Genomic DNA, 25268 nt, shown 5'->3' with positions numbered 1-25268 from the left:
TGAGGCTCAAGGGCGTTGATTGACTTGCTTAATGTGACAGAGTCAACCAGTGGAGCCAGCGTCCTCACCCAAGCACTCTCATGCCACAGCACATGTTCCTAAGCGTTATGCCACACTGCTGTGTTCAGAGCATATTAAATAACAATGTAAAGGTGTTGACTGGGAGAAGAAATGGGTTCTAATCCTGACCCTGCTTTTAAAAACTTTCCATGACCCTGACTAGTCACATTCCTTTTTTGGGCCTCAGACTCTCCAAGTATATGATGAAGTAGGCTGAGGTAGATGATCTTGAAGGTTCTATAAGGCTCTAAAGGTCTGTGGTTTCCTTATATGGACACAGATGAGAAGCTGGGTTAGTGAAGGAAGTGATTTCTAAGCTTCTTTTCCTAATAGTGACCGTCAGGTTCTTAACCTTGCAGTCCAACTGTCACCCCAGTGCCCCCTGTACTTCCAAACATACATCTCCCTGCCTCAGACACTCCCTCTAATCCTCTCAGACACTGAGGCCAGGAAAGGTGTTAGAGCAGCGGTTCTCAAACTTGATTTTAAAGTTATGAAATGTGGCCTAGGCATCAGGCTTATTAAAAGCACTCCAGATGATTATAGTGTCTTAGTGGAGACTTCAGTGCCTGCTTACCCAGTGGTTTCACCTGCAGGAAAAGGAAAAACCTCATCCGCAGAAGGCAGCACTAGTCCCAGACTGCTCTAGTCTTCACAGTCAGTGATGAATCTACTCTGCTATAATTATTGAGCCAAAAAGCCAACATCTTTCTTGCTTCTATCTCGGCCATCTTGTATTGCTTCTTGGGCTTGGCCCTTGGCTAGCAGTAAATCTTAACTCTCTGTCTGCCTTCAGCCAAACTTCTATTTTTGCCTATAGAAAATTTGAGGTGTCTCTGGGATTTGATAGGTTGCCTGAAGGAAGCAGAGAGACCATCTCTACAGTATAGTGTGTTGTATGATGAGACACTGTACAGTATCTTTTAAGGATGGAGTTCTCTGAAAATGAGTTGCAAGATTATGAATTTGCTTTGGAAAATGAGCACTAAATGAGCAGTGCAGGTAAGGGGCCCCATACCTTGATCCCTATCTCAGCTCTGTTGTATTAACTTTATTTAACCTTCAGTTCAGTTCAGTCACTCGGTTGTGTCCGACTCTGTGACCCCATGGACTATAGCATGCCAGGCTTCCCTGTTCATCATCAACTCCTGGAGCTTACTCAAACTCATGTCCATCAAGTTGGTGATGCCATCCAACCATCTCATCCTCTGTCATCCCCTTCTCCTCCTGCCTTCAATCTTTCCCAGCATCAGGGTCTTTTCAGACGAGTCAGTTCTTCGCTTCAACTAAAAATACCTCCATTGCCTAAGTTGACACTCTGTACATCCACCAGCCTAGCAGAGAAGCTGATGTTTTTCTCTTAAGTGCCTGCAGCTTAGGCAACAGAACGTACTGAGGAGCATGCCTTTGTCCTCAGCCAAAGGCCCAGATAATGGGATTGGGTCAGGTATTGGTAGGTAACTTAAGACTTGGAACCCCAGTGTTGCCATTCATCAGGATCTGGAAGGGTCCATCCAGTAATTCATGGGATTTAGAGTGTGTAGCTAAAAAGGCCAGATCATGAGTTAATTTCCAAGTGGGTCTGTGATCTGTTTTAAAGATTCATTACTTCTTTGCTACCTAATCTGTGCCTTCCTGAAAAAGTAAAGTGAAGTAAGCAGTATTTGCTCTGTTCAACTCCTCAGACCTACCTGCAAACCAACAGGACCTGTTTAAGTAGTTCCTTATTAAATGGCAAGCCCATATAAGGCGAGGCACCATAATCAATATAAATATGCCATTATTCAATATAATTTGTCAGTATCTGACATGAGTAAACTTTATTAGAGCTATGAACAAGAGTCCTGTTTATATCAGCAAACAGGGAGAAGACGTAATATTCAGCATCTCTTTGATTTCTTAGGACTCATAACACCTGCTTTAGCCTAAATTTTCCCTGGCTGAAAATGAAATTTAAATATTTATTTTTGACACTGGGCTCCAATAGTGTGCTAGATTGATAGATGTAAATTAATCCTCCTAAGACCTCTGTGAATTGTATTTTATTCTCATTTTACAGAAGTAAATACTGAAACTCAAAGGATTTTAAATGACCCACCTTGGGTTACTCAGTAATAAAGCCTCAATAGAGCCAAATTTCTCTGAAGTCCAAGACGCTTTACATTATACAGTAGTTAAATTATAGCAAATAGGTCAGTCCCTCTTTGGGTCTAGAGTGTTCTAATACATCTGCAAGCAAAGATAACATTTGAGCAGTTTGCTTTGCAGTTACCAGTAATACATGTTGTATATTTTTATTGTTTGTGGACTCTGTTCTAGTTTGGTTTATTTCCCATTCTGTTTGGTAAAGAACAAAGAACATGGCCTCTGGAATCAGACATCCCTGAATTTGGATTTTGGCTTTACTTTTACTTTTTATTTTACTTTACTTTTTGGCTTTACTTTTTATTAGCAGTATAATTTTAGATCTTAAATAACTTTACCAAACTTAAATTTTCTAATCTATAAAAATGGGGTAATATCTGCATCATTGGGTGATTATATTAATCTGTTGCTGCATAATACAGAGAAGGCAGTGGCACCCCACTCTAGTACTCTTGCCTGAAAATCCCATGGCAGCCCACTCCAGTGTTCTTGCCTGGAGAATCCCAGGGACGGTGGATCCTGGTGGGCTGCCGTCTATGAGGTCACACGGAGTCGGACACGATAAGCGACTTAGCAGCAGCAACGGCTGCATAATAAGTTATCCCCAAAATCAGTAGCTTAAAAAAACAAATACTTATTACTTCACAGTTTATGTGGGTCAGGAATTCTGGAGCAGATTAGTGGGGTGGTTCTGACTCAGGGTCTCTCAAATTGTTGGCTGGGGCAGGAGGATCTGTTTCCTAGATGACTGCCTCAGTGACTGTGCAGAAGGCCTTAATCCCCACTATGTGGGCCTCTCCATGGCCTGTTCGAGTGTCTTCCTAGTATGGCAGCTAACCTCCCCCAGAGTGTGTGACCAGGAGAAAGAGAGAAACAGCATATGTGTGCACAGAAAGCCACTTTGTATTTTGTGAACTAGTTTCCAAAGTTGTACACCTTTTTATATATATATATACATATTTAAAAAACATTTTATAAATATATGTATGTATAACATATGCTATATTTTATTCTTTAGAATCAGGTCACTAAGTCCAGCCCACACTCAAGGGGAGGGAAATTAGGCTCCACCTCTTGAAGGGAAGAATATCAAATAATTTGTGAACTATTTAAGAGGTAGACTCTGTGCCCTAAGAGTCCCCTTCTTTGACCACTGCTGACATGTGTTCTGAGAGTTCAGTTACCTTACTTGCTGTTAGTCTGCCATCTAGCTCAGCTGGTGGGGCAAGAACAGGCTTTCTGATTGAGCAGCTCCCCTAAAGAACAGAGAGAAGTGACCTACTGCATTGACCCAAAGGCTGAAGTGATAGTTGTTACATTCATTCCTTATAAGGGTAAAGTGATGTAACCTGCGTTAATTTCCTGTCTGCCTAGTACACTAGTGATACTTCAACCAATCCAAGGGTGAATAATCAGGGCATTTTTCTTTTGAGTACATTAGGAAGAGGGGATATTATTCCTAAGCTTCACTCAGTATTCTTTGCTGAGTTGAGAAAGCAGCAGTAGATGTAACCATGAAAACTTGCAGGCTTTACTCTGTAAACAAGGCCAACAAAGGGTGGGGGCGGGGGGCCCGAATTCAGTTCCTATTGTCTCTGCATCTGATAGCCTTTAAGGCACCTTCCCATCCGTAAATAGAAGCCTCTGTAGAATCTGGAGTAGATGAATGAAAGGAGGGTGTGGTGTTTTCAACCTGAGCACCAAGGCAGGAGTGAAAGACCAAAATCCAGGTCTTGGTCTTCAAGAGTAGTAGCTTTTTAGACTGTATAGCCATAAACCAACTCAGGTTTTAGCCTTCTAAGTGGTTCTTATGTATAATCTTGGGGATGAGTCTCCAAGGCAAAATCTGAGGTTGCTGAATTCACAGCACTATTGGAATTAGTCAAGTAAGTGAAAGTGAAAGTCATTCAGTCGTGTCCGACTCTGTGACCCCATGGACTATTGAGTCCATGGAATTCTCCAGGCCAAAATACTGGAGTGGGTAGCCTATCCTTTCTCCAGCGACTCTTCCTGACCCAGGAATCGAACTGAGGTCTGTTGCATTGCAGGCAGATTCTTTATCAACTGACCTAACAGGGAAGCACTTAACTGGGCCAGAGTAAATAGAGTTGAGTATTCTCTCTGGGGCAAGGGAGAATGAAAGTGGGAAAAAAAATCACATGCAAGCTGATTTCTGAAAGTTATATCTCAACCATTTCCCTGAACTCTGGACTTGATATTCAGCTGCTTACTTGACAGCTTCACTTGGATGTTAAATAAGTCCTACACTTAACATTTCCTAAACTTTGAACTCCTGTTTTTTTACTACCATCATTGCTCTATCCCTAAGCAAAACAAAATAAAAACAAACCAACAACAAAAAAATACCCATGCTAATTCTTCTGCAGTCTTCCTCATCTCAGTAACTGGCAGTTCCATTCTTGAAGTTACTCAGACCAGAAACACTGGGGTCATGCTTGGCTCCTTTTTCTCTCACTTTCTACATTCAGTCCGTTAACAAATGTATTAACCTATAAAATATCCAGAATTCCTCCCTTTTACTGCTGCTACCCTCATCCAAACCTCCCCCTCCCCCTTTCTGGATTGCTTTCAGAACCTCCTAATTGATCTTATTTCCACTATCCTCTCTCTACAATTGTTGTCCACATAGTAGCCAGAGGGAGCCTGTTAAAACACACAGATAATTTCATACCTACACTTAGTATTCACCAGTGGCTTCCCAGCTGACTTAGAGTAAATGCCAAAGTAATTTCATTGTCCTACAAAGTCCTATCCAATCTAGGCTCTATTCTCTGATTTAATCTCTTACCATCATCCCCTTGGTTATTGTTTCAGCCAAATTCCTCCATGCTGTTTGTTACACGTAACAAGCACACTTCTGCCCCAAAGCTTTTGCTTTTCCCTCTACTTGGAGTGTTCTTCCTGCAGATACATGTGGCTTACTCCTTTATTTTTTTCATGACTGCTAAAATTCACTTCATCAGAAAGGCCTTCCCTTGCCACTCTGTGACAAATCTGGCATATAATTGGTGCTCAACAAATGTTTGTCCAATGAATGAAACATACTAGAGGTACAGTGTGGTAGCTCTTCTGCTTATTGTGTCTCCCTGCTCCCCCATGATGGTGTGTTAGTATGCTGTGGAGCTTGATCCTTGGAGTGCTTAAGAGGTTCTTAATATTTACTGACTGCAGAAAGCTCTGAGGAAGAGTGATCAGGTTAAACATTAGGCCTGAGAGGTGACTGATTCACTGTGGGAGAGATTTGGGATGTTGAGAACTTGAGCCTGCCTGACTCATTCCCTTCTGTAGTGAGGAATTGTGCCTGGGAAAACAAAAAGACATTTCCTTTATAATATCCTGTCTGGAAAACACCTCACACTGAGTGGTAATGACCAGGCTTTCATTTGGCAGGTTGTAGAGGTGGCTTGGGACCTTGCTCGTTCTTTTCCTATCCAGGTGCCTCAGGAGGTGGTCTAGGAAGCACAGTCTGAGAGGAGCAGGACATTGGATTATTTTTAAGCCAAGAAAAACCAAGCCAATCAGAAGGAAGACCTGGGATTCAGCCCGTGGTATAATTATACAGGCTTTTACAGTCTCAAAATGACATCTATCTGTCTATGCAAGACACTGAATGTAGGCAGGGGCTAGAAATAACTCCATCTGATAATGGGTATAAAATTCAAGCATAGAATAAATAACTCACAAAACTGGAATTTGGACCAGGCCTATTGATTCTCTTTCCCATTTTGGCCAACAAAGTGATGTCTGGCCTACTTTGAGTTTTGTTGCTTTCAGATTAGTAGAACTGATGTGGTAAGGTGGAAATTTATAGTTAAGATCAAAGAAGGCCAAATTCAAAGAATTAGCTCTCATCTCAGGCTTCTTGGGTCCTTGAACTTTATCTAATATTTAAACCACATATGCTGTTTATTTCTTCCTAAATGATCATGAAAAGCAGAGACCAACAGCTTCCAGCATGTCTAGAAATTTCCCCAAGATTTGGTTCATTGAGATAACTGCAAATCAGGTGTATAAATCAGATTCTTAAGTCGTTAAAACAACCTCATGAGACACTGGTTGACTTTCTTGTTCATTTCTTTCTTCTCTTGTGAAGACTAGTTTGCTAGATTTCCTCTTTGCTGGGAGAGCCTTGGCTATTGATATTCTTGGGTAGTTTCTCTAAGCATTCATCATTCGTTGCTTTTATATACCTTACAGTAGGACTTGATTTTAGGTGTTTGATCTCAAGGCTCTCTCATTGCCTTAACATAATGTATAGCATTTGATATAATACATAATTACTGCTCATGCAGGTGTTGTGAGAAAAAACCATGACTGGCAGAGAAGATAATAACTTCTGTTTGCATTTCTTTAAAGGATGGCTTAATTTATGTAGTGGCACCTGTGTTGTCTTCCAGTAGGTTGTAGAACCACCCATATTATTAGTAGAGCTTCACATATAGTAATCCTGGTACCTACTTTGGTGGGTGGGAGGTTAGGGCATGGGATTGGTTCCATTGCTCTGTTCTGACCTGAAATGCATGTTATCAAAGCTGAATATGAGGGTGGGTCTAAAGAGTGACTAAGAAGCAGGGCTCTGAGCCAGTAGTTGGGGCTTTGTATCCTGTTCAGCATAGGCTCCCATGGTAACTGCATTCAACACTTTCTCACAGCTGCTCCTGACATCACTGGCCATAAACGGAGTGAGAACAAGAATGAAGGGCAGGATGCCATGATGTACTGCAAGTCAGTTGGCTACCCCCACCCAGAGTGGACATGGCACAAGAAGGAGAATGGTATGCTCGTGGTGAGTAGGAGGCAGCCCTGGTCCTCTGTATGTGGGTGTCTGTGGTTGCTGGAGTTTCTCCTGGGGTGCTCCAGACATCTGGACAAGTTTCTGCAACCTGCCATACTAGCTGTCATGGCTTGGGTCACCCTTTCTGGGGTCATGGTTATATCATGAATTTGAAGGGCACTGATAGTCTCTGCTTAGCATGGAATCCCGACATATGAATTTATTAAAGCTGTCTGGTAAAAGGCTTGGCTGTTTGCCTTCAAGATAAGACACCAAGAAGAGCTAACCCCAGTCTTAAAATTTTACTATTATTCTAGTCCATTTATCCTAGAGAAAATATTGTTCTTGTGGTCTTAATGTATTTTTCTTGATTTTTGGGAAAGGCAAGGCAGTAAGAGCAGTTAATAGTATTATATATTCCCAAAACATATTAAATTACTGATTAGGAATTGAGACAATGTAAGGCAGCCTTAGACATTGGAAATCTGACAGTATCTGCTCCAGAAAAGGTCAGAGGAAACATCTTTTCCAATCTGTGGGATGACTCCTGATGGTATTGGGAGAGTCACAACTTCAGACTCTTGATTAATGCTTGACCAATCTCCTGTTCTCTCAGATGGGATGTCATACATTCCTCTCCAGGCTTTGTATGCCTAGAACTCTACTTTTCAGGCATCCTCTTTGATTGTCAGTCTTCAGAATCAGAAGGGACCCTAGAGATCATGTAATCCAGGTTCTTTAGAAAGATTATAAATATTAACCAAGGTAGATTGGTGGTGGAACCACAAAAGTTTCTTCCATATGATAGTACTTTAAAAATACCCTTTGAAATTATAAGCAAGGTGAAAAGACAGCTCTCAGAATGGGAGAAAATAGGAAATGAAACAACTAATAAAGATTAATAAATTAATCTCCAGAATATACACGGCAACTTACGCAGCTCAGTGTCAGAAAAACAACCCAGTCAAAAAGTGGGCAGAAGAACTAAACAGACATTTCTCCAAAGAAGACATAAAGATGGCTAAAGAACACATGAAAAGGTGCTCAACCTTGCTTATTACTAAAGAAATGCAAATCAAAACTACATTGAGGTATCATCTCACACTGGTCAGAATGACCATCATCAAAAAGTCTACAAGCAGTAAATGCTGGAGAGGGTGTGGAGAAAAGAGAACCCTCTTGCATTGTTCATGGGGATGCAAACTGATACAGCCACTATGGAAAACAGTATGGAGATTCCTTAAAAAACTAGGAATAAAACTATCATATGACCCAGCAATCCCACTACTGGGCATGTACCCTCAGGAAACTAATTGAAAAAGACACATGTACTCTAGTATTCACTGCAGCACTATTTACAATAGCTAAGACATGGAAGCAGCCTAGATGTCCATCAACAGATAATGGATAAAGGAACACATTTGAATCAGTTCTAATGAGGTGGATGAACCTAGAGCCTATTATACAGAGTGAAGTCAGTCAGAAAGACAAATATCATATATTAACACATATATGGAATCTAGAAAGATGATCCTGATGATCCTGTTTGCAGGACAGCAGTGGAAACACAGACATAAAGAACAGACTTATGGTCACAGAGAGGGAGGGAGAGGGTGGGATGACTTGAGAGAGTAGTATTGAAATATATACATTACGTGAAATAGATAGCCAGTGTTAATTTGCTGTATGATGCAGGAAATCCAAAGGCTGGTGCTCTGTGAAACCTAGAGGGGGTAGGATCCAGAGGGAGGTGGGAGGATGGTTTAGAGGGAGGGGACACGTGTATACCAATGACTGATTCATGTTGATGTATGGCAGAAACCATCACAATATTGTAAAGTAACTATCCTCCAGTTGAAAATAAAATTTTAAAAACCCTTTGAAGGCTTGTGGACCAAAGATCATAAGTGAGAAATGTGGAATTAGTGAATGAGTAGAGCAGGTGTTAGAGGAGTTGGCAACTTTTCAAATCCTAGGGTTGACGTTTCACAGAATAACTCTTAATTTTGAAGGCTATTCATTTCTCATTTTAGCAAAACCCATACTTAAATGTAGACATGATTTATGCTATAGCTAGACATCATTCTGGGGATTATATTTACCTTTCTTCTCTACTGTTTCTGGTTACCCTTTAGTTGCCTCATGTGAACTGACACAAGAGTCAGATTTTTCCCCTGCTAGTATGCCATGAGATCAGCGCTGCAAACCTGTTCCAGCTCCACCCAAGCCCCTGGTCATGCTCTCACCCCTGCCTTCCCACACATGCCTGGAGCATTCCTGTCTAGCTTGGTCAGCTCTCCTCTCCCACAATCTAGTTTAAATGTTAGCTCTTCTCCAACTTCCCTTGACTCTTTCCAGCAGTGTCCACTCACTCTGCAGTGTGGCTCTATACATACCCTCTGTTGGCACTTCTTACATGTTCCTGGCACCATCCCTTTGGAGGTCTGGTTCCCTCTGGAGGTCATTTTTATGTCATGCTCTCCCTTTCTCACCTTCCTCTTATGTTAGATATAAAACATGTAGCATATATTCATAAATATCTCTTGACTAAACTTTCTTTTAACCTTGTAATTCTGAAAGGAAGTGGAAGTTATGAATTTCCTCCATTCTGACTAGTAGCAAGTTCTTAGCATTGTTTCTAGAGGAAGTTTAGGGAAACTTTCCAGAATTCACCAAGTGTGAAGTAGATGTGCTGAATCTGAAGTAATCAAATAGGCCTGATGTTACCGGATACATACCTGACCATGGAGCTCACACCCCTTCTCCATCCTCTTTCTAGTTATGGAGTTCTTATCTGGTGTTTGGAACAACATCCTAGATTAAGTCATGTTTTCTGGGTCTGCAGGGAAGGATGTCCCTTCACGCCATTAAAATTGGAGAAGTCCTGATTCTGCTAGAAGCTTACTGATTGGTTGTTGTTGAGATTGAAGGGAAGTCAGTGATCAAGTATTCAAAGTTCCTTGGACAAAAATGACCCTAGACACTGCTCCCTGATCCCGTTCAGTGTTTTGCTAAGGATGGAGAATAGTCTCACCCTGTGGTGGGCACTAATTCACCTACTCTGATCTTTGTGTGTTCTCACTTTTTCTGCTCCTGACTAGGATATTGTCAATACCTCTGGCCGCTTCATCATCATCAACAGGGAAAATTACACTGAGCTGAGCATCACTAACCTCCAGATCACAGAAGACCCTGGCGAGTATGAATGTAATGCTACCAACTCTATTGGCTCTGTCTCCGTTGTCACCATCCTCAGGGTACGGAGCCACCTGGCCCCACTCTGGCCTTTCTTGGGAATTCTGGCAGAAATCATCATCCTTGTGGTGATCATTGTTGTATATGAAAAGAGGAAGAGGCCAGATGAAGTTCCTGACGGTAAGAGCATCCCTACAAAATAGCTGTAATGTTGGGGCTGGTTCCTTGGGGGTGGTTTCCAAGCACCCAAAGAGGACTATAAGGATGTTGGGATTTAGTCCCAAAAGGAGAGAAGGAAAAATTCTTATACTGGTTCCTCATTCCCTACCCCTAAGATTAGCCACTTTGAGCTATAATTACTAGCTCTGTCCTTCTATGTGGGTGTTCTTGAACCCCAGTCCCTTCTGCCCTTCAGGCCCCTTGTGGGGAATGGGCAGTTGTCAGTCTCTTTGTTCAGCTCTGTCCTCCTCCAATACAGATCATCAGGCAGATTGAGCTTGAGGAGAATCCAAGTCAAGCCTAGAAGCCACCCCAAGATCGCAGGCCACCTGGCCTTTTCAGGCAGATTTAAGGTATCTGATTGGTTGTCACATGGTTGCCTGGTATAGCCCCTATAGGTAACTGCACCAGTCCAGTCAAACTGTTCTTGGGAAAAGCCATGGGAACAGGTCACCCTTTGGTTCCCTTGGTTGGCCCCTTCAGAAGGTTTTCAAGGTTCCTGGTGAAGCAGGCCCCTGCCATTTGGCATTTTTGTCTGTCTCACAAAGAATGGTGGAGAGCATCTGACGCATCACCACCCCCAGTTAAACAAATAGCTAAGCAGTACTGCCTGGCGTCCTTGCCCAAGGTGGCACTCTCGGGCTGGCCCACGGTCAGAGAAGGGAGTGAACAATAGCAGCAGAACTACAGCCAATTGTTAGGCATTGGAAAGAACGAGAGTCTTAGATTGATAGACATACTTAGAGTCAGAAAAGGTTATGGAAGTTTTTATGTTTTTTGTTATGGATATTCCATTTCTAACTCTGTGATTGTAATTGGTGGGGGAGACTACTGATTAAGACTTGGACCCATAGTACTTCAGATTCCTAACTAGCTCCGCAGCTCCATCCTCCAGCCCTATAACATCACCAGCAAAAACAAATAATTGACCAGCCAACCATGATCACCACTTGCCTGTCACTGATTGGACTGAAAGAGTGTGCCCCTAGGCTCAGTGGAGGCCAGCTTTGGGTGACGGGGAGGATGTCAACCCCAGTCTGGCTCTTCTGGGCCCATGCTGTGTACTGGAGTGCTGTGCCCTGCCCCAGAGAGCTGTCTGTGTTCTTGTGGCTGGCCAGCAGGATGCACTGCCTGCCATGTGTGTCAGTGGAGAGTGCTAAGGGAGGTCTGGTGCTCCCTTAGAAAGAGTGCAGCCCTGAAGGCATGCCAGTGGCTTCAGGTTCTCTGGAAGGACATGTCTGAGAGCAGCAGCCACCTCTCCTTTTCCTCTTTGCTCAGCAGCTCCTCAGTCTCTTTGCTTGCACTCGGTAGAGGGAGGATTGTAGTGAGGTTGGTGACAAGGTGTTTTGTTGAAACTAACAGTGTATTTGGATTTCCATCCAAGTGTACATTTAGCAATGAACTAGATGGAGGAATGGGATGGACTCAGCTGGAAGCAGACGGGCCTTTGTAAATTCCTGGGCTTGTTTCTGTGTAACTAAGAGTTTCCTGGGATTTTTTACTTTCCTTCTCTTGGGTCCACAGAACTGCTATTCTGTGAAGTACAACTGCTTTCTTAGGCTTATCGTGTATGAGTAATGCTTGTTTCTCGAAATTTCTCTTTCTTATTACAAATTAGGACTTCCAAAGCAGAGTACCTATGTTTAGATCTGAGAGTAAAGGGAAAGAGTTGGCTGTCAGTGTGTTTCCACTGTTGGCTTACTAGGAGTGGTTTTGTCTTACTCCTGAAAAGAGCCTTTTCATTCCCTCTGAATGGTTTTGCTTTGTTAAATATCACCTTTCTTGGCTTCTGTTTTGGAAAGGTTGAGATGCAAAAAGTCCGTAGAAAAAGGTAAAAATGAGCTTAAAAACTTGATTTTTTGACTTTTAAGACAAGGCTGGCTGCCCCTCTATTGGCAGAGTGACACATTGGCTTAGCCTGTCCCTGTCAGAGATTCGAGTCATTTTTGCAGGAAGCCATTTCACTTAGCAGGTTGCTGTCCCAGCATGTATGGAAGACCTCAGTGCTAACCTGAGAATGGTTAGCATTAATTCTGACAGCTGCAAGCACCTGCCCAAGGCAGCAGCTATCTTTTTTATAAGAGCTCTATGGCTGTTGAACACAAATGGGGATGAGTTTCTGATAAGAGACATCTGTGGCCAGCAAAACTCATGAACAGCTTCCTAAGGGGAAAATACTTCTTTTAAGATAATTATGGAGAGTGAATGAATCCTATGTAAGAGATGACTGCAGGGTAAGTGCAAAGTAAAACCTTCTTGCTCTAGTGTCTTAGAAAAATGCTGTAATGCAAGCAGCTTTTAACTTTGTTGTTGTTGAATTGGTGTGAAAAATCTGGGATACTGGGATTATTGCAGTGTTTGCCTTCTCTCCATCCCCCTCCTGATAGCCAGCATGGTCCAGGCTCCGTTCTGTCATGTCCCTTGCCCTTGCTTGAGCATTTCCATCCCATAGTTTTCTCCTTTGTCTTCCTCCCTCTTTTTCTCAGACTCCTCCCTATTCCTGCCCTCCCCTTTTTTCTTTTCTTCTGGAAGTAATTTTTTAAAAAAAGTTCCTCCATGACTTTTCCTTATGCTGTGTCTTTTTCTTCTTTAGCCAGTTTCCCCTCAACTCCTGTGCAATTCACAAGAGCAAACTCACCTCATGTGCTTTCCTCCCGTCTTCCCTGCCTCAGATTTACATACAGATATATGCATACACTCCTTTTGGGAATGAATGAAGAGGTACATTATACCTGATACAGATTTGGGATTTTAGAGGTGATAAATTTTTTACCTATCAAATGACCGTTCATAGCTCTGTGTATTTATACCATTGTGAAAAAAAATTTTTTTTTTTTTTTTAAAGAGGCCTGACATGCTTTTTCTCTGCCAATGGGTATACTGTTATCAAGATACAGCAATAATGTATTTCTAACTCAGCCTTTTTTATGTGAAAAAAGTTTATATAAAGGTCATAGTATTCATATTTGGGCAGTTTGTGAGTTTTTGGTAACTCAGCACTATATTAGAAAAGCACTAAGGGAATAATACAAAAGTATAAAAACACACGAATTTCAACTTACATAGTTCAGGCTATGTTTCACTAGAAAAGCAAATACTGCTTTAGAAAATACTTAGGGTTAAGGTTTAGCTGCTTTCTAGGTAAAGAAAAAGGCCCATGACTTTTTGTCTACTAGAAAAAGTAGAGCATTTTTGGGACATTTTGTAAGTGAAACTTATATCTAAATCTCCTAGGTCCCTATTATAGTGTCTTTGAGGATTAGTGCCCCAGTAGGTTGTCTTGTACGTAGATTATCTGCTTGTCACCTTTTACTGTCAATATTTTTAGTAACAGATGAGTCATGGAGCCAGGTGAGGGCTTTGTTTTTTGTTTACACACCTCCTGACTACATTCTTTGAAAATGTTAGATGATATTTCTCTAAAAAGACTAAATACAACTAGCATCCCTCTAGTCTTCCATCCACCTTACTGCTGGACACATGTTTGAGCACACCTTGTGGGTTGGTTCCCTGCTGACTGAACCCAGAGGGTGATGAGAGTGTGCTTTTAGCTCTCTCCCCAGTACCCTGAGGAGATGGGGAGTGAGCCTGCTCAGTTGTTGGGGCCTTCAGTTCTACTGCACATTTTACTGACCTTTAATGAAAACAGAAGCTGATTTAAGAAAAGTGCTGGCATCAAAAAGAGTTTTCTACATTCACCATTAGGGAGATAACCTTTATAAGCAAGTATAGGCACTTTTCCTTTAAGTTACTGGTACAAAAAATATTTGCAGTTTTGTGGGAACCATTTTTAGTGGCTGTGATGTATCCAAACTCAGACACTTCAGAATTAAGAGCTAGTCTAATGTGCCAAAATCAGTTAGATGATCAAAACATTGGTAGCATATGAAGTTTTACAAAGGCCAGGAATGTTGGGAAAGAAATACGAATTTTAAAAATGATATGCAAAACACATGTTGTCTCTTAACCAGGGGTCATCTGAGCCAGTCACAAGTTACCTTATGAAGAAAATATAATAAGACTGAACAAGGAAGCAAATTGGAAGTAATTGTTAATCTTCCTTGGATTTTGTGCTACTCTGCTGAGATCTGGCAAAATTTAAGTGGTTTTAGAAACCATAAAAACTCATCCTCAGTGAGATGAGGCAGTGAAAAAGCAGCCTGACCAATCAACTCATTTTGACATTAAAGCCATCTTTTTTGAGATGGTGGTATATCAAGCAAGCTGCTATTTACTAGGCATTGCAGAGCACCCTTCCAGATTCTGGGGCAATGTAGGGGAAAGGGAGTGAGGGTTCTAGTGCATTCGATTGGGTAGACAGCACTCAGCAGAATCAGTGTGTGCAACAGCCCCACCAGGAACTTCACTCATAAGATGGATTCCAGAAGCATCTTGTTTCCATTATCCCCCAGCCCTCTTCCTCTCATCTAGTCAGTGGCTGTAATACCCAGCTGGAGAGAATAGTCATTGTTTAAGTGGCTGTCTTTTGGCCTGAGGGTTTGGGGGTATGTTGATACTTGTCGGTTACTATGACTTCTTTTTTTTCCCCCTCAATTGCATCAAACCCTTAAAACATGGTGGTAAGTGAGTGATATGCATGCTTTTGGAGTTTGTTTAATCTCCGCTTCAGTCTATACGATGCACAGTTCATAATGTTAACACTTTTCTTCAAGTTTACTTCATTCACTTTCACAACTAATTTGGATTTCAGTTTGCTGTTTAATCCTCATTTACTTTAATTTTCGTACCTTTTTTCTGTAGTTCTGTTCTTTCCCTCTCTTCCGATTTCCCTGTTAGAGGTCAAGTTGTTATTTTGTTTGACCTGTAAAGAGAGAGTGGTACTGCAGATAGTGGTTCAGGTTAGGGAAATGGGAGACTTGAGGCTCTTTGTTCCTTGTAAATGTGAAAGTGAATTTGGGGAGAGAGATGAAGGGGCTGTGAGATGTAGACACTGTTGTGAACAGCAGCTGCTCCCACTTGCAGGCATGGTGGCAGCTACACCAGAGCCACTCTTGCTAAAACCCCTTCATGCAGCCCTTTGCACGTTAATCGGCTTGTTGGGCTGGGAAATGACGTTATTAATCAGGCACCAGGGTGTACATACATCCGCATTACTGAAGAAAGAAAAGCTCATGGTGTGAAGTGCTTCGGTTGGTGCTGACAGCGTCACGCTTTGAAAAGATGAGCTTGGCGATCGCGATTCCCTCTCCCCTGCTTTTTTTCCTCTTAAAATTGGGAGTAGATTGGTGGTATTCTTGAATCAGCTATCTTGCTTTAGAATTCTGTGTTTTCGGGTACACAGCCAGAGCACTAAAAACACTTCTAAGTCTGCTCCTGCCAGTCCCTGCAGTGCTTCGTTCCTAGCATGTAGCTGAGCTGGCGTGGCCGAGACGCTGAGAGCGTTGGGCGGTTGCGCTGAGGGAGGATCCAGGCCAGGCTCGTGTGTCTCAGTGCCCGATGCATCTCTGTACAACTCCACTGTATAACAGCGCACAGCTGTCTTGGGTGTCTAAGTCTTAGTTCGTTCTCTGTACTGTTCAATAGTGTGCTGTTTTTAGTAGTAGAATCCTGTGGACACTGGTGTGTCACTAGCCTATTGTTTTGGCTGATAAGTCATTGGTTTGTGGTTAGTTTTGTTTCCGTTTTTGTTATTTTTTGTTATTTTTTGTTATTTTTTTTTTGAAATCCTTTTTGCTCCAGTCACTGTGTGTGCTGGCGGTGGCTTTGCCTCTCCGTTGCCTGGAAGGAACAGGTGGAGCAATGTCTCCCTCTGACAGACATTACTCCTGACGTGTGCTCCTGCAGATGCCTACACTGAGACTGTAATCTCCATAACTGCTTCATGTGCACCAAGCCCCCTTGTGGAATCCTGCTGAGAGTTTTTCTAGAAGCCTTCAGTTCTGAATCATTTAGTCTCCCTGACTTTTGTAAAATAAAAAGAAACTAAGAGCACTTAACTTGTTCCCCCACCTTTATGGGCCTTTAAAAAAATCTTGTGTGTCTGTGTATATATATATATACACACACACACACATATACACACACACATGTATAACCCTTACTAAAGGGGACCAAGTTGCCCTTAGTTGAAACAGGGAAGAAAAACTTGGTAAATCAGATCAGAAAATACCAATTTAAGAAGGCACTTAAACTCAGAAAATGTAAGTGTTTTGATTAAAAAAAAAAAAGAGATAACTCATGGCTCATCTGGGTTCAGGTTCTGGTTTTGGCCAGGGCACAAGAATGAGCCTGTTTTTCTGTCTGAAGTCTTTTCTAGAGGGATGTCAGCACTACTCAGCTTTCTCTGGTCTGTCACAGAACATCTTCTGGTCTGCATACACTTGCTGCTGGCACAGCCCAGCCTGACTGACCCACTATTAGGTTGAACTGTTGTGGCTTCCTCTATCTTATTCTCCAGACTACAGACTCTCGTAAAGATTACAGAACAGCAAGAACAGTGTCCTGTGGGGAAGAGCGGATGTGTGGCTAAACGTGTGGCACATACACATCCATCTTACATTGCAGGGTTGAGTCAGAACTATGCATGCATTCACCACAAGAAAACAAACAGCAGGATTTTACAACTGAAATGTTGGTTTGTCTTCTCATCTATTTAAGAGTGAACCACTGGAACTTGGGGACAAGATGAGTATAATAATATTGCAGCCTATCTGTCCGCTACAGTTGCAGTTTTTCATGACAAGCATTCAAAGTGTTAACTAAAACCATTGAAACAACATACCTGCCATTAAAAACCTGAATCTAGAAATAACAACTCCATGAGTGTTTTGCACCTCCAGATGGAATGGCCTTGAATAAATGCTATGAATAGCCATGTTTGCCACTTGCTGTTTGCTGTTTTATTAACCCTGATGCAGTCTCACAGTTTTCTCCCTTCTTCTCCTGTCTCTCAATGGATTATTAAAACCTGGATACCTGTGTAGACGATGAACCAGCTGGGCCAATGTAAGTACTTTGTTGGACTTTGGTTCAGTAGTTTCTGGTTGGGTTATTTTATATTTGCAGTTTAATTAAAGGGCATAGCTAAGATTGTAGGGGAAGACGGTGAGTGGAAAGCAATGTTGCAGTGTAGACTTCTTAGCTGGACATGGAGCTGACTGATAGCCCTTTGATTCCCAGGACAGGCTGTACACTTTTGTTCTTAGTAGCAATATAAAGTGGAATACCATGCAAAAAAAATGTTTAAAATTTTGCACACCCCATATGTTTAAATTGATACTGTGGGGGAAATGACCATTGTATCTGAGGCTTCAGGTTTTGTTCAAGCTGGACTATAGCACGGATAAACTGCCTGGCTCCGTTAAATTGTGGGTATTCAAGAGAGACGAAACTACAAATTTCAAATCAATCCAAGATTTGCACTCTTTCCTAGAGCTGGGGACTAAGAAGTCAGAGGCAGAAGTGTGCCCAAATTAGTTAAGTGCCAGAGAGCACAGCACTGCCTGTATATAATTAAGAGACGAGACGAGACAGTGGTGTTACGTAGAGAAAAAACTAATCACTCGCTTTTGTCATAGTTTATAAATCAAAGCCCATGTTACCTGGGTATTATCTGCCTTGGGAGTCAAAAGGATCAATTAAGGTTGTAGGCACTTTACACAGGGTGTATTAATTTTGTATTAATATCGTGCAGTAAAATTTCTTACTATACCAGGGATGGCAGTAAGTGAAAGAGTCCCTGTATTTCCATGTGTTATACTTTGAAAAGTTGCTACTGAGCTTGAGTTTAACTCTTGTAATGCAATTTTTCCTCCAAAGGAAAACCAACTCTACCAACAATCACAAAGATAAAAACTTGCGCCAGAGAAACACAAATTAAATACTACTTATAATGTAAGTATGGACTTCTAACTTTAGAAGTTTTAAGTTAGATTCAAATGAATGTGCCTCTTTTGACTTTATCACAAAGTCTTCAATAGCTGATGTTATGTTGCAAGATTTTTCAGTTGATTTCAGAGCTTCCAATACTGATGGAACAAGTTGTCTGTCCAGTGAAGCAGCTGGAAAGGAACATTTTCAGCTGAGTTGTAAAACATAGATGCTTTTCAGAGTGTGTATGATGTTTCAAAGCATCACCTTACCACTTTACTTCTTTAAAAAGAGGTAAAGGTTAAATTGTCACCTTCTTAGGTGGATCATTCCTGAGGCCAGTTGGTCCCACTTTGCTTGTGGGGGCAAGGCAGAAATGGTGGCCAGGCCCAGCTGGGCCAGAGTGCCTGCTGCTTAGGCACATGGAGATCAGAATTTCACACCACATCCCTGAGCATGCTGTTTGAACCAAAGCTTTATGTGGTGCTTGGTGTCCTATTAAGTAATAGTGCATGTTCCCTTTTAATTTCTACTTTCTTCACAGATCTTTAGGTTCCTGAAACTGGTGGCAACATGACCTGCTAAATTTTCTGCTTGGACCTCTTTGGTTCTTTCCCCTTTCAAGTGAGCAGCACCATGACGACTGTCTAAAGCATGCCTTATTTAGCCTCTCCTGTAAGGGTGATCTAGCCAGGTACATTTTAAACAATGCTTCAGTGTAGAAGGTGTAAACTATTTTGGGCTTGATGTGCTGTGAATGTTGCTTTTATTTTATTTTTTTGTTAAAATATTTAAATAGAAGTGAAAAGGTGACCCCTGAGGGTCAGATCATGCATGCGCCATTTTTTACTTAATGCAGCTGTTAAATTGGCAAAGCTCTAAAATGCACTGCTGCCATCTAGTGATACATTTTTGTAAAGTTCCGCAAAACATACAGATATATACAGTATATAAATATATATATATATATTTATATTTTTTGGGGTGGGAGAAATCCAAAATAAATGCTTGTTTCATTTTTAAGCTGCTGATACTCATTCCTTATTGTATGTTGTCAGATGAGGAAACTGTTCAGTTCTGGTACATAAAGATGAGTAATATAAACTGAAATCTATAATTTTAAGGGCTTAACATGACTTTGATAAGAAGCTGGAACAATTCACTGAATGGATATAATGAATTACAGTATATATGTATGATTGCTTTTAAAATTATTTTTTTTCTTTTGTTAAATCATGTAAATTCCTAAATCCTTTTGCACTGATGTGTTAAAACCTAATTGTACATTGAGTTAAGGCAAACTTTTATAATTTACCTTTTGTTTTCAATGATCTTGAAATGTTAAAGCATGGTATTCTATGCAACTAGTTATTCTTTGAGGTTGACACTGTATTTTTTCATTGATTGAGTGTAGATTTTCACACCCAGCAGGGGTCTCACGCGGTGCGTAATTGGTAGATGCATGTACTTGTGTTTTGTGTAATTGCTGAAGTGCAATGATGTAAAAAGTGGATTCACCTGTTTTTAAAAATAAAACTGATAAAAGGTGTTGGAATAATACTCTTTATTCTCTATAATCTTAGGAGGAAGCATTTTTTTTCCCCATTACTCCCAATTTCTGTAGATACACAGAATGTTAACCACTCAGCCCTGTCAGCTTTTTTAGTTCCTTTTCCACTTCTTCCACAAATGCCGGGAAGTTCTGATCCATGAGGCACAAGCGTAGAAAGGGGCCTAACCCTTCCGCATTCCATGCAGATTGTTCATAAACAAGTGGCAGCTCCTCTGATGCCATGAGAGACTGTGGGGATTCCAAAAGAGTAGTTTATTAGAGATTACAGGGGAAAGCAACAGCCTGAATACTAGAACACAGAAAAACTGCCTTAAGGTAAGATTTGGGAAGTAAGACACCAAAGATTAGTGTTAATTAGCTTTGCAAGTTCCTTTACATAATGTTTCTAAATATACATACAAAGTGAGGTAAACTTGTATCCTTAAGTATTTCAAGTATACTAATAAAGTGATTTGCAAAGATACTGACTGCTTTAATGAAGAGTACAGTGCTGATTAAGTTTGTAGATTGAGAAGTCTTATCAATGAATGAACTCCACTTAGTTCATCCATCCCACCTAATAGGTGGAAGAATGGGTGTGAGCTGTTCATCATATGGAAATTGGGTTCTGAATGTAATAAATAGGTTACAAACTGACTATCCCAAGGACACAGCTTGCTGTCTTTCTCTGGTTCTGTCCATGAGGCTTGACAAGTAGAGGCCTGTGTCCATTGCTACAATCACGGCAGAACATTTCCATCACCCCCAGAAATTCCCTCACTGCTATCTACTCTTACGGTCAAACCCTCAACTCTTAGCAACTATGATCAGTCCTCCATACTGTATATAGTTTTGGCTTTTCCGGAATGTCATATAAACGATGTCATATACTACTGCACGTTTTTCACATCCTTATTTGTCATCTCTGTCTTCTTTGGTAACCTGTAGTATTTTAAAGTCAGTTGACTAAGCTGCCAATATTTAAACATTAGGAGAGTTCAAAAAAAAGTCTGACCATGCTTGGCAGTTTGGAAGATAAGGCAAAAGATGCACCGACCCAAGCAACGAAGACGGCTTCAGCTGTGTGTGTGGTCCACCTGCTTCTGAGCCTTGCCTTAGCCTTCTTACTCACTCCTCATGTTAATTCTGCTAGGTAGGTAGGTTTTCTACCCTTTCCATGGATTGCATGGTTTGGTGTATATGTATATAGTTGACATTTCTCAAGGAACTATCTATAATAGAAACTGACTTTTCTAAATTCAAACCAGCTTTTCAGACTATCTAAAGGTAGAAAGAAGGAAATGAAAGTCATATGAAGCCCTGTTCTCCAGCAAGAGCCACTATTAACATGGTAGTGTATCTCCTTTCAAACTTATTTTGTGTGTATGTCTTTACTACAAAAGTCAAATCATGTGTGCTGTTTTGTAGCCTTTAAAAAACAATGTACTATGAATATCTTCCAATGTCAACAGATTAAGACAGACATCACTTTTTATTGACTATATTTTATCTCATTTATGGTTATGGTACTTTTTAACCACTCAGTATCCCATTAGTGAATAATTGTTTCCTATTTTGTTACTATTAAAATTACTGAAAAACATCTTTGTATGTATATTTGTGTAGATGAAATGGTATTATAGGTAATAAGATATTAAATTTTATCTACATTGCTAAATTGCTTTCAAAGAATTTTACCAATTTATATTCAAAGAATGACTTGTTTAGAAGGTTATAGCAAACAAGTAACATATCTGAGCTTCTAGCCTGATGCTTTTTCTTTATACATGGTTCTTCTATATAATGTAAATAAACTCGGTCGAGGTTCATCTTTTATAGCAACTGATACTTCCCGAATAAGGATATCACACCCTGCTCTGCTCATGCTTTTCTGTGGCTTAGTCACTCTTGATTCAGTTAACCTATAATCCTGGTGCAGATACAAGGCTACAGATTGGGAACTATGAAGTCTGCCCTGCTTCTGGACAATGAGGTTTCTAAATTTTTTCTGTCATAGTTGCTGACTTACTGAAAGACATGAATTCTTATTTAGTCTTCTTACTTTTCAGGTTTTAAAATCTGTGATTGCCCATTTATTTTGCGTGAGTGGTGTGCCAGGTGGAGAAAACACCCGTATCTTCTTCTTACACCACTGTTAGCACAGTTTAATAGATAAAGTAGAAAGGAAATTTATTAAAATTGGATATTGATGAATTCCATGCAGAATTTTAGGGAAAGCCTAAACTGTTGGCTGAGAACCTGCTGTGTAAAAGCACAGCAGGGAATGCAGTGAGGAGGAGACCAGCCTCAGGAACCCTGAGCCTGAATGAATAGTTCTGCAGGAGTGTTTGGTAACAGCAAAATTCAAGTGGAGAGGCCACGTCCAAAAGCAGTTCTGTGGTAAGAGCAGAGTCTTCCTGGGGCTCCATACATCCTTAACCTGAGATCCTCACACTGAAGATCTGCCCCTACAGAAACTATGGTTGATCCAACTTAAAATTCATATCGATATTTGTCTTAAAAGAGTTTCCAAATTTCATTTCCAAAGTTAAACTGAAATTCTTAGCTTCATTCCTCTTTTAGGAAGGTGGTGAATAAATTCTTTATCTCATGCATTTAAAGTCTAACATTATAGACCACTTTCTGTCTTTTATTTCCTCAGGAAGACAGTTCTTCAGTATGTGCCATCATGTCTAATCTCACAACAAGGATAGGTGGAAATGGCCTGTCTCTGTCTTTATCGTCTTCTATAGTAACATTTTAAGTTACTGTTCTAGAACAGTGGATTGAACAGAGGGATACAAAATTCTTCGGGATCACTGTTTTTCCTGACATGAAAACTGAATATGGAAATAGGCCCTACCTGAGCTAACCAGGCCACTGAGGTCCTTCCTCCTGGACTGCTTCTGCCAGCCGGTACCCACTGCTGCTGCTCTGAGTTCTGCAGTGAAACAACATGCAATTAGGAGACTGGCTGAACATAGTCATAAATTCCGTAGGCCATTGAAAAAGTGGAACACATGCATTAATGTTAAAAGAAAGAAAATCAGTAAAGGTACTAAAGTCATTGTTGGTGTAGTCTGTCCTGGTTTAAGCTTGGCTGTTAACCTGATTTGCCACAGCAGAGATACAGAGATAAAATTTGAGGCGCCTGCTCTGTGCCTGGTGTTCCTTAGGTCTCACAGGCTGGTAGTGCCTTTTCCTGCCTGATGCCATGGCATACTTCTGTCTTAAAAGGCCCAGCCCAGGACCGTGTGCTGGTACTGCAGGGCAGTGGACATTGCCCAGCTTCTGATAATCATGATTTGTCACCTTCTATAAATTATTACTCGGGTAATATACATGTTCCTTGTAGAAAAGCAAAATGGGGGCAGGGGGAACACTATAGTTGCAAGATAACAATATCTTGTAACTTAAAAAAAAAAACTCATTTTAGACATTCTGAGGTTATGAATAAGTTCTTCTGTTAGTAAATTCCTAGATATATTCATTCAACAATGTTTGTGTCTACTGTGCACTAGACATTGGGAGGAAAAAGGGAAGGGAGCCACAGAAAATAAGGTAGAGAGAGGTCTGGTCCGCAAGAACCAACAACCCAGTAAGAATCTAACAAGTAAAACAACTTGAATGCAACTGAGGAAGTGCTGGCATGGAGGGGAGTATAAGACTTCAGGCTTGCAGTAGAGGGCAGTACAGGAAGGGTGTGTGTGTTAATAAGCATGAGGGGTAGGAATGCTCCAGAGCCGGAGCTACTTCTTACGGGAGGGGCTGTTCTTGAGCAGAACTCAGGATGTTTTCTAGGCAAACAGAATGAACAAGGTGTAAGAGAAAGCCTGGAGGCATAAGAGGCTGCTTCTACCTAAAAACAAAAACTTCTCCAAGAGCCCCACCACTCTTCGTTCCTAGCCACATGTCTGCAGGCTTAGTTGTATTCTGGATAGCAGTGGTACTTATAGTACTAATAATCTCCAGACAGTTGAGCTGGTGGTATCACACGGAGAATCCAAGGCCCTCCCTGGAGGGTGTGTATCAGCAGTATGTTCTGACTGCTAAAGTAAATGTCCTGCTAATTTCAGTGGGTGTTAGAAGAAATGTGTATCTGGAGGCATCAAAAATGGGGTGGTGGGACAGAGAGGAAGAAAAGAACAAAGGAAAGAAAACTAGTCAGGAATACTAAATAAAAATGAGCTAAAAGGTAAGGAGCTTTACTGAGTCTGGAATCCTTAGGCAAACCCCATTTTCCCTCATCCAGAAAAGTCCGATTCCACTGCCTGATATTTCTTCCAGCTCTAAGGTTTTCCTAGGAGACATCAGTTCAGCTCACACCATGTTTTTCAAACAACTAGGAAAGACTAACCAAAATTCATATGCCACATACACTCATCTACAGCCAAGTGTGATGGAAGCAGTGGAAGTCAGCTGGACAGTCCTCCACCTAAGTGTACACAGATGGCAGGTTCTATGCACACAGGAACAAGCCCTTGGCTGCCACCTCCTGGACTTCTAGTGCTAACATAGGAGGAGCTAGGAACTGTCATAGGCTGGATTGCCTCAGAAGCCCTCAGGTTGAAGAAACACCTGGTTAGGCCACAATTAGCAAAATTACAAGGCAGAGGCAAGCCAGGAAGTGAATCAAGAACTTGAAATAAAAAGATATGGAATTACCCCTAATTTGCAAAAAAAAAAAAAAAAAAAAAAGAACAACTATTTTAGACAAAAGTAATACAAGTACTGGGAAAAAGACACCTGAATGAGGAGACCGGCAAGATGACTAAAGCTTGGCCAGAGCTTGCACCTCTGGAGCTGGATTCTGAAAAAGGGAGCATGATACCAAATTTGAACAGCGGCAGCTGAGGACAAGCCTTAGGAGTTTTCGTCTCCTGCTCTGCAGCCTCAGACACTCCATCTCACTATGGCCTTGCTGATTGGTGAGTGCTAACCCTTGATAATAAAAGACTGACTGGTATGCTTATTTGTTCACCTGCAAAGCAAAAGAGATCTGAAAAGGTAACATGACTGGCAGTAATAATGAATCATCTTACTTAAGTATTTGCCAGGGTGCTTTATAGACACAATTTCAGTCTCACCACGTGGTAAGTGACTTGCATGAGAACACATAGCTACTAACAGGGCAAGGATTCAAACCTAAATCCATTTGGATTCCAAAGCCTATGGTCTTTGGACATAGTGTAGAGCACAGCACTCTACATCTCATCTACCCAGAACACCAAACTACAGATCCAAGGAGGCCTTGAATACAGAATCAAGAAAAGACATGAACATTTTCTAGCCACTTTGGGGATATTTCTACCTAGGTGTTTGCGATGAGCTTAAATAGAGAGCCAGGGCCTTCATCTGCCACTGTAGTTAACGACCCACGGCCTACTTTAAGGTACTGTCTCAGTTTTTCTTTTCATATTTAGATAATAGTATTTAGGTTCTACCCTGATGTGTGTGTATCTTTACTATATG

The 25268-nt window shown here is 41.1% G+C and overlaps 2 protein-coding genes across 7 annotated transcripts in view; one reads left to right on the top strand and one right to left on the bottom strand.

The window, feature by feature from the left end:
• The window catches only part of NPTN (neuroplastin), a 64375-nt gene extending 44573 nt beyond the window's left edge, over positions 1-19802 (top strand). Inside the window, exons 5-9 of one of the 2 annotated variants that reach the window (XR_009739041.1) lie at positions 6879-7012; positions 10102-10375; positions 10674-14994; positions 17359-17380; positions 18194-18255. Coding sequence is in view for 1 of the 2 variants with exons in the window: in XM_061430304.1 (XP_061286288.1) it covers positions 6879-7012; positions 10102-10375; positions 17359-17380; positions 18194-18254 (491 nt within the window). In the remaining variant the exon portion in view is untranslated. Of the gene's footprint in view, positions 1-6878; positions 7013-10101; positions 10376-10673; positions 14995-17358; positions 17381-18193; positions 18269-18788 lie in introns of those variants that run through there. The other variant, XM_061430304.1, reaches the window with a different exon arrangement.
• REC114 (REC114 meiotic recombination protein) overlaps positions 19791-25268 on the bottom strand; it is a 184611-nt gene continuing 179133 nt past the window's right edge. For 4 of the 5 annotated variants that reach the window (XM_061430305.1, XM_061430306.1, XM_061430308.1 and 1 more), the window contains exons 5-6: positions 22660-22737; positions 19791-20045 (exon numbers count right to left, since the gene is read on the bottom strand). In XM_061430305.1, coding sequence (XP_061286289.1) covers positions 19881-20045; positions 22660-22737 — 243 coding nt within the window. In that variant the 3' untranslated portion in view covers positions 19791-19880. The remainder of the gene's footprint in view (positions 20046-22659; positions 22738-25268) is intronic. The other variant, XM_061430307.1, reaches the window with a different exon arrangement.

This window comes from Bos javanicus, chromosome 10 (assembly GCF_032452875.1).
Source record: "Bos javanicus breed banteng chromosome 10, ARS-OSU_banteng_1.0, whole genome shotgun sequence".
In the NCBI taxonomy this organism is placed as follows: domain Eukaryota; kingdom Metazoa; phylum Chordata; class Mammalia; order Artiodactyla; family Bovidae; genus Bos; species Bos javanicus.
This window is presented reverse-complemented; position numbering and strand designations above follow the sequence as displayed.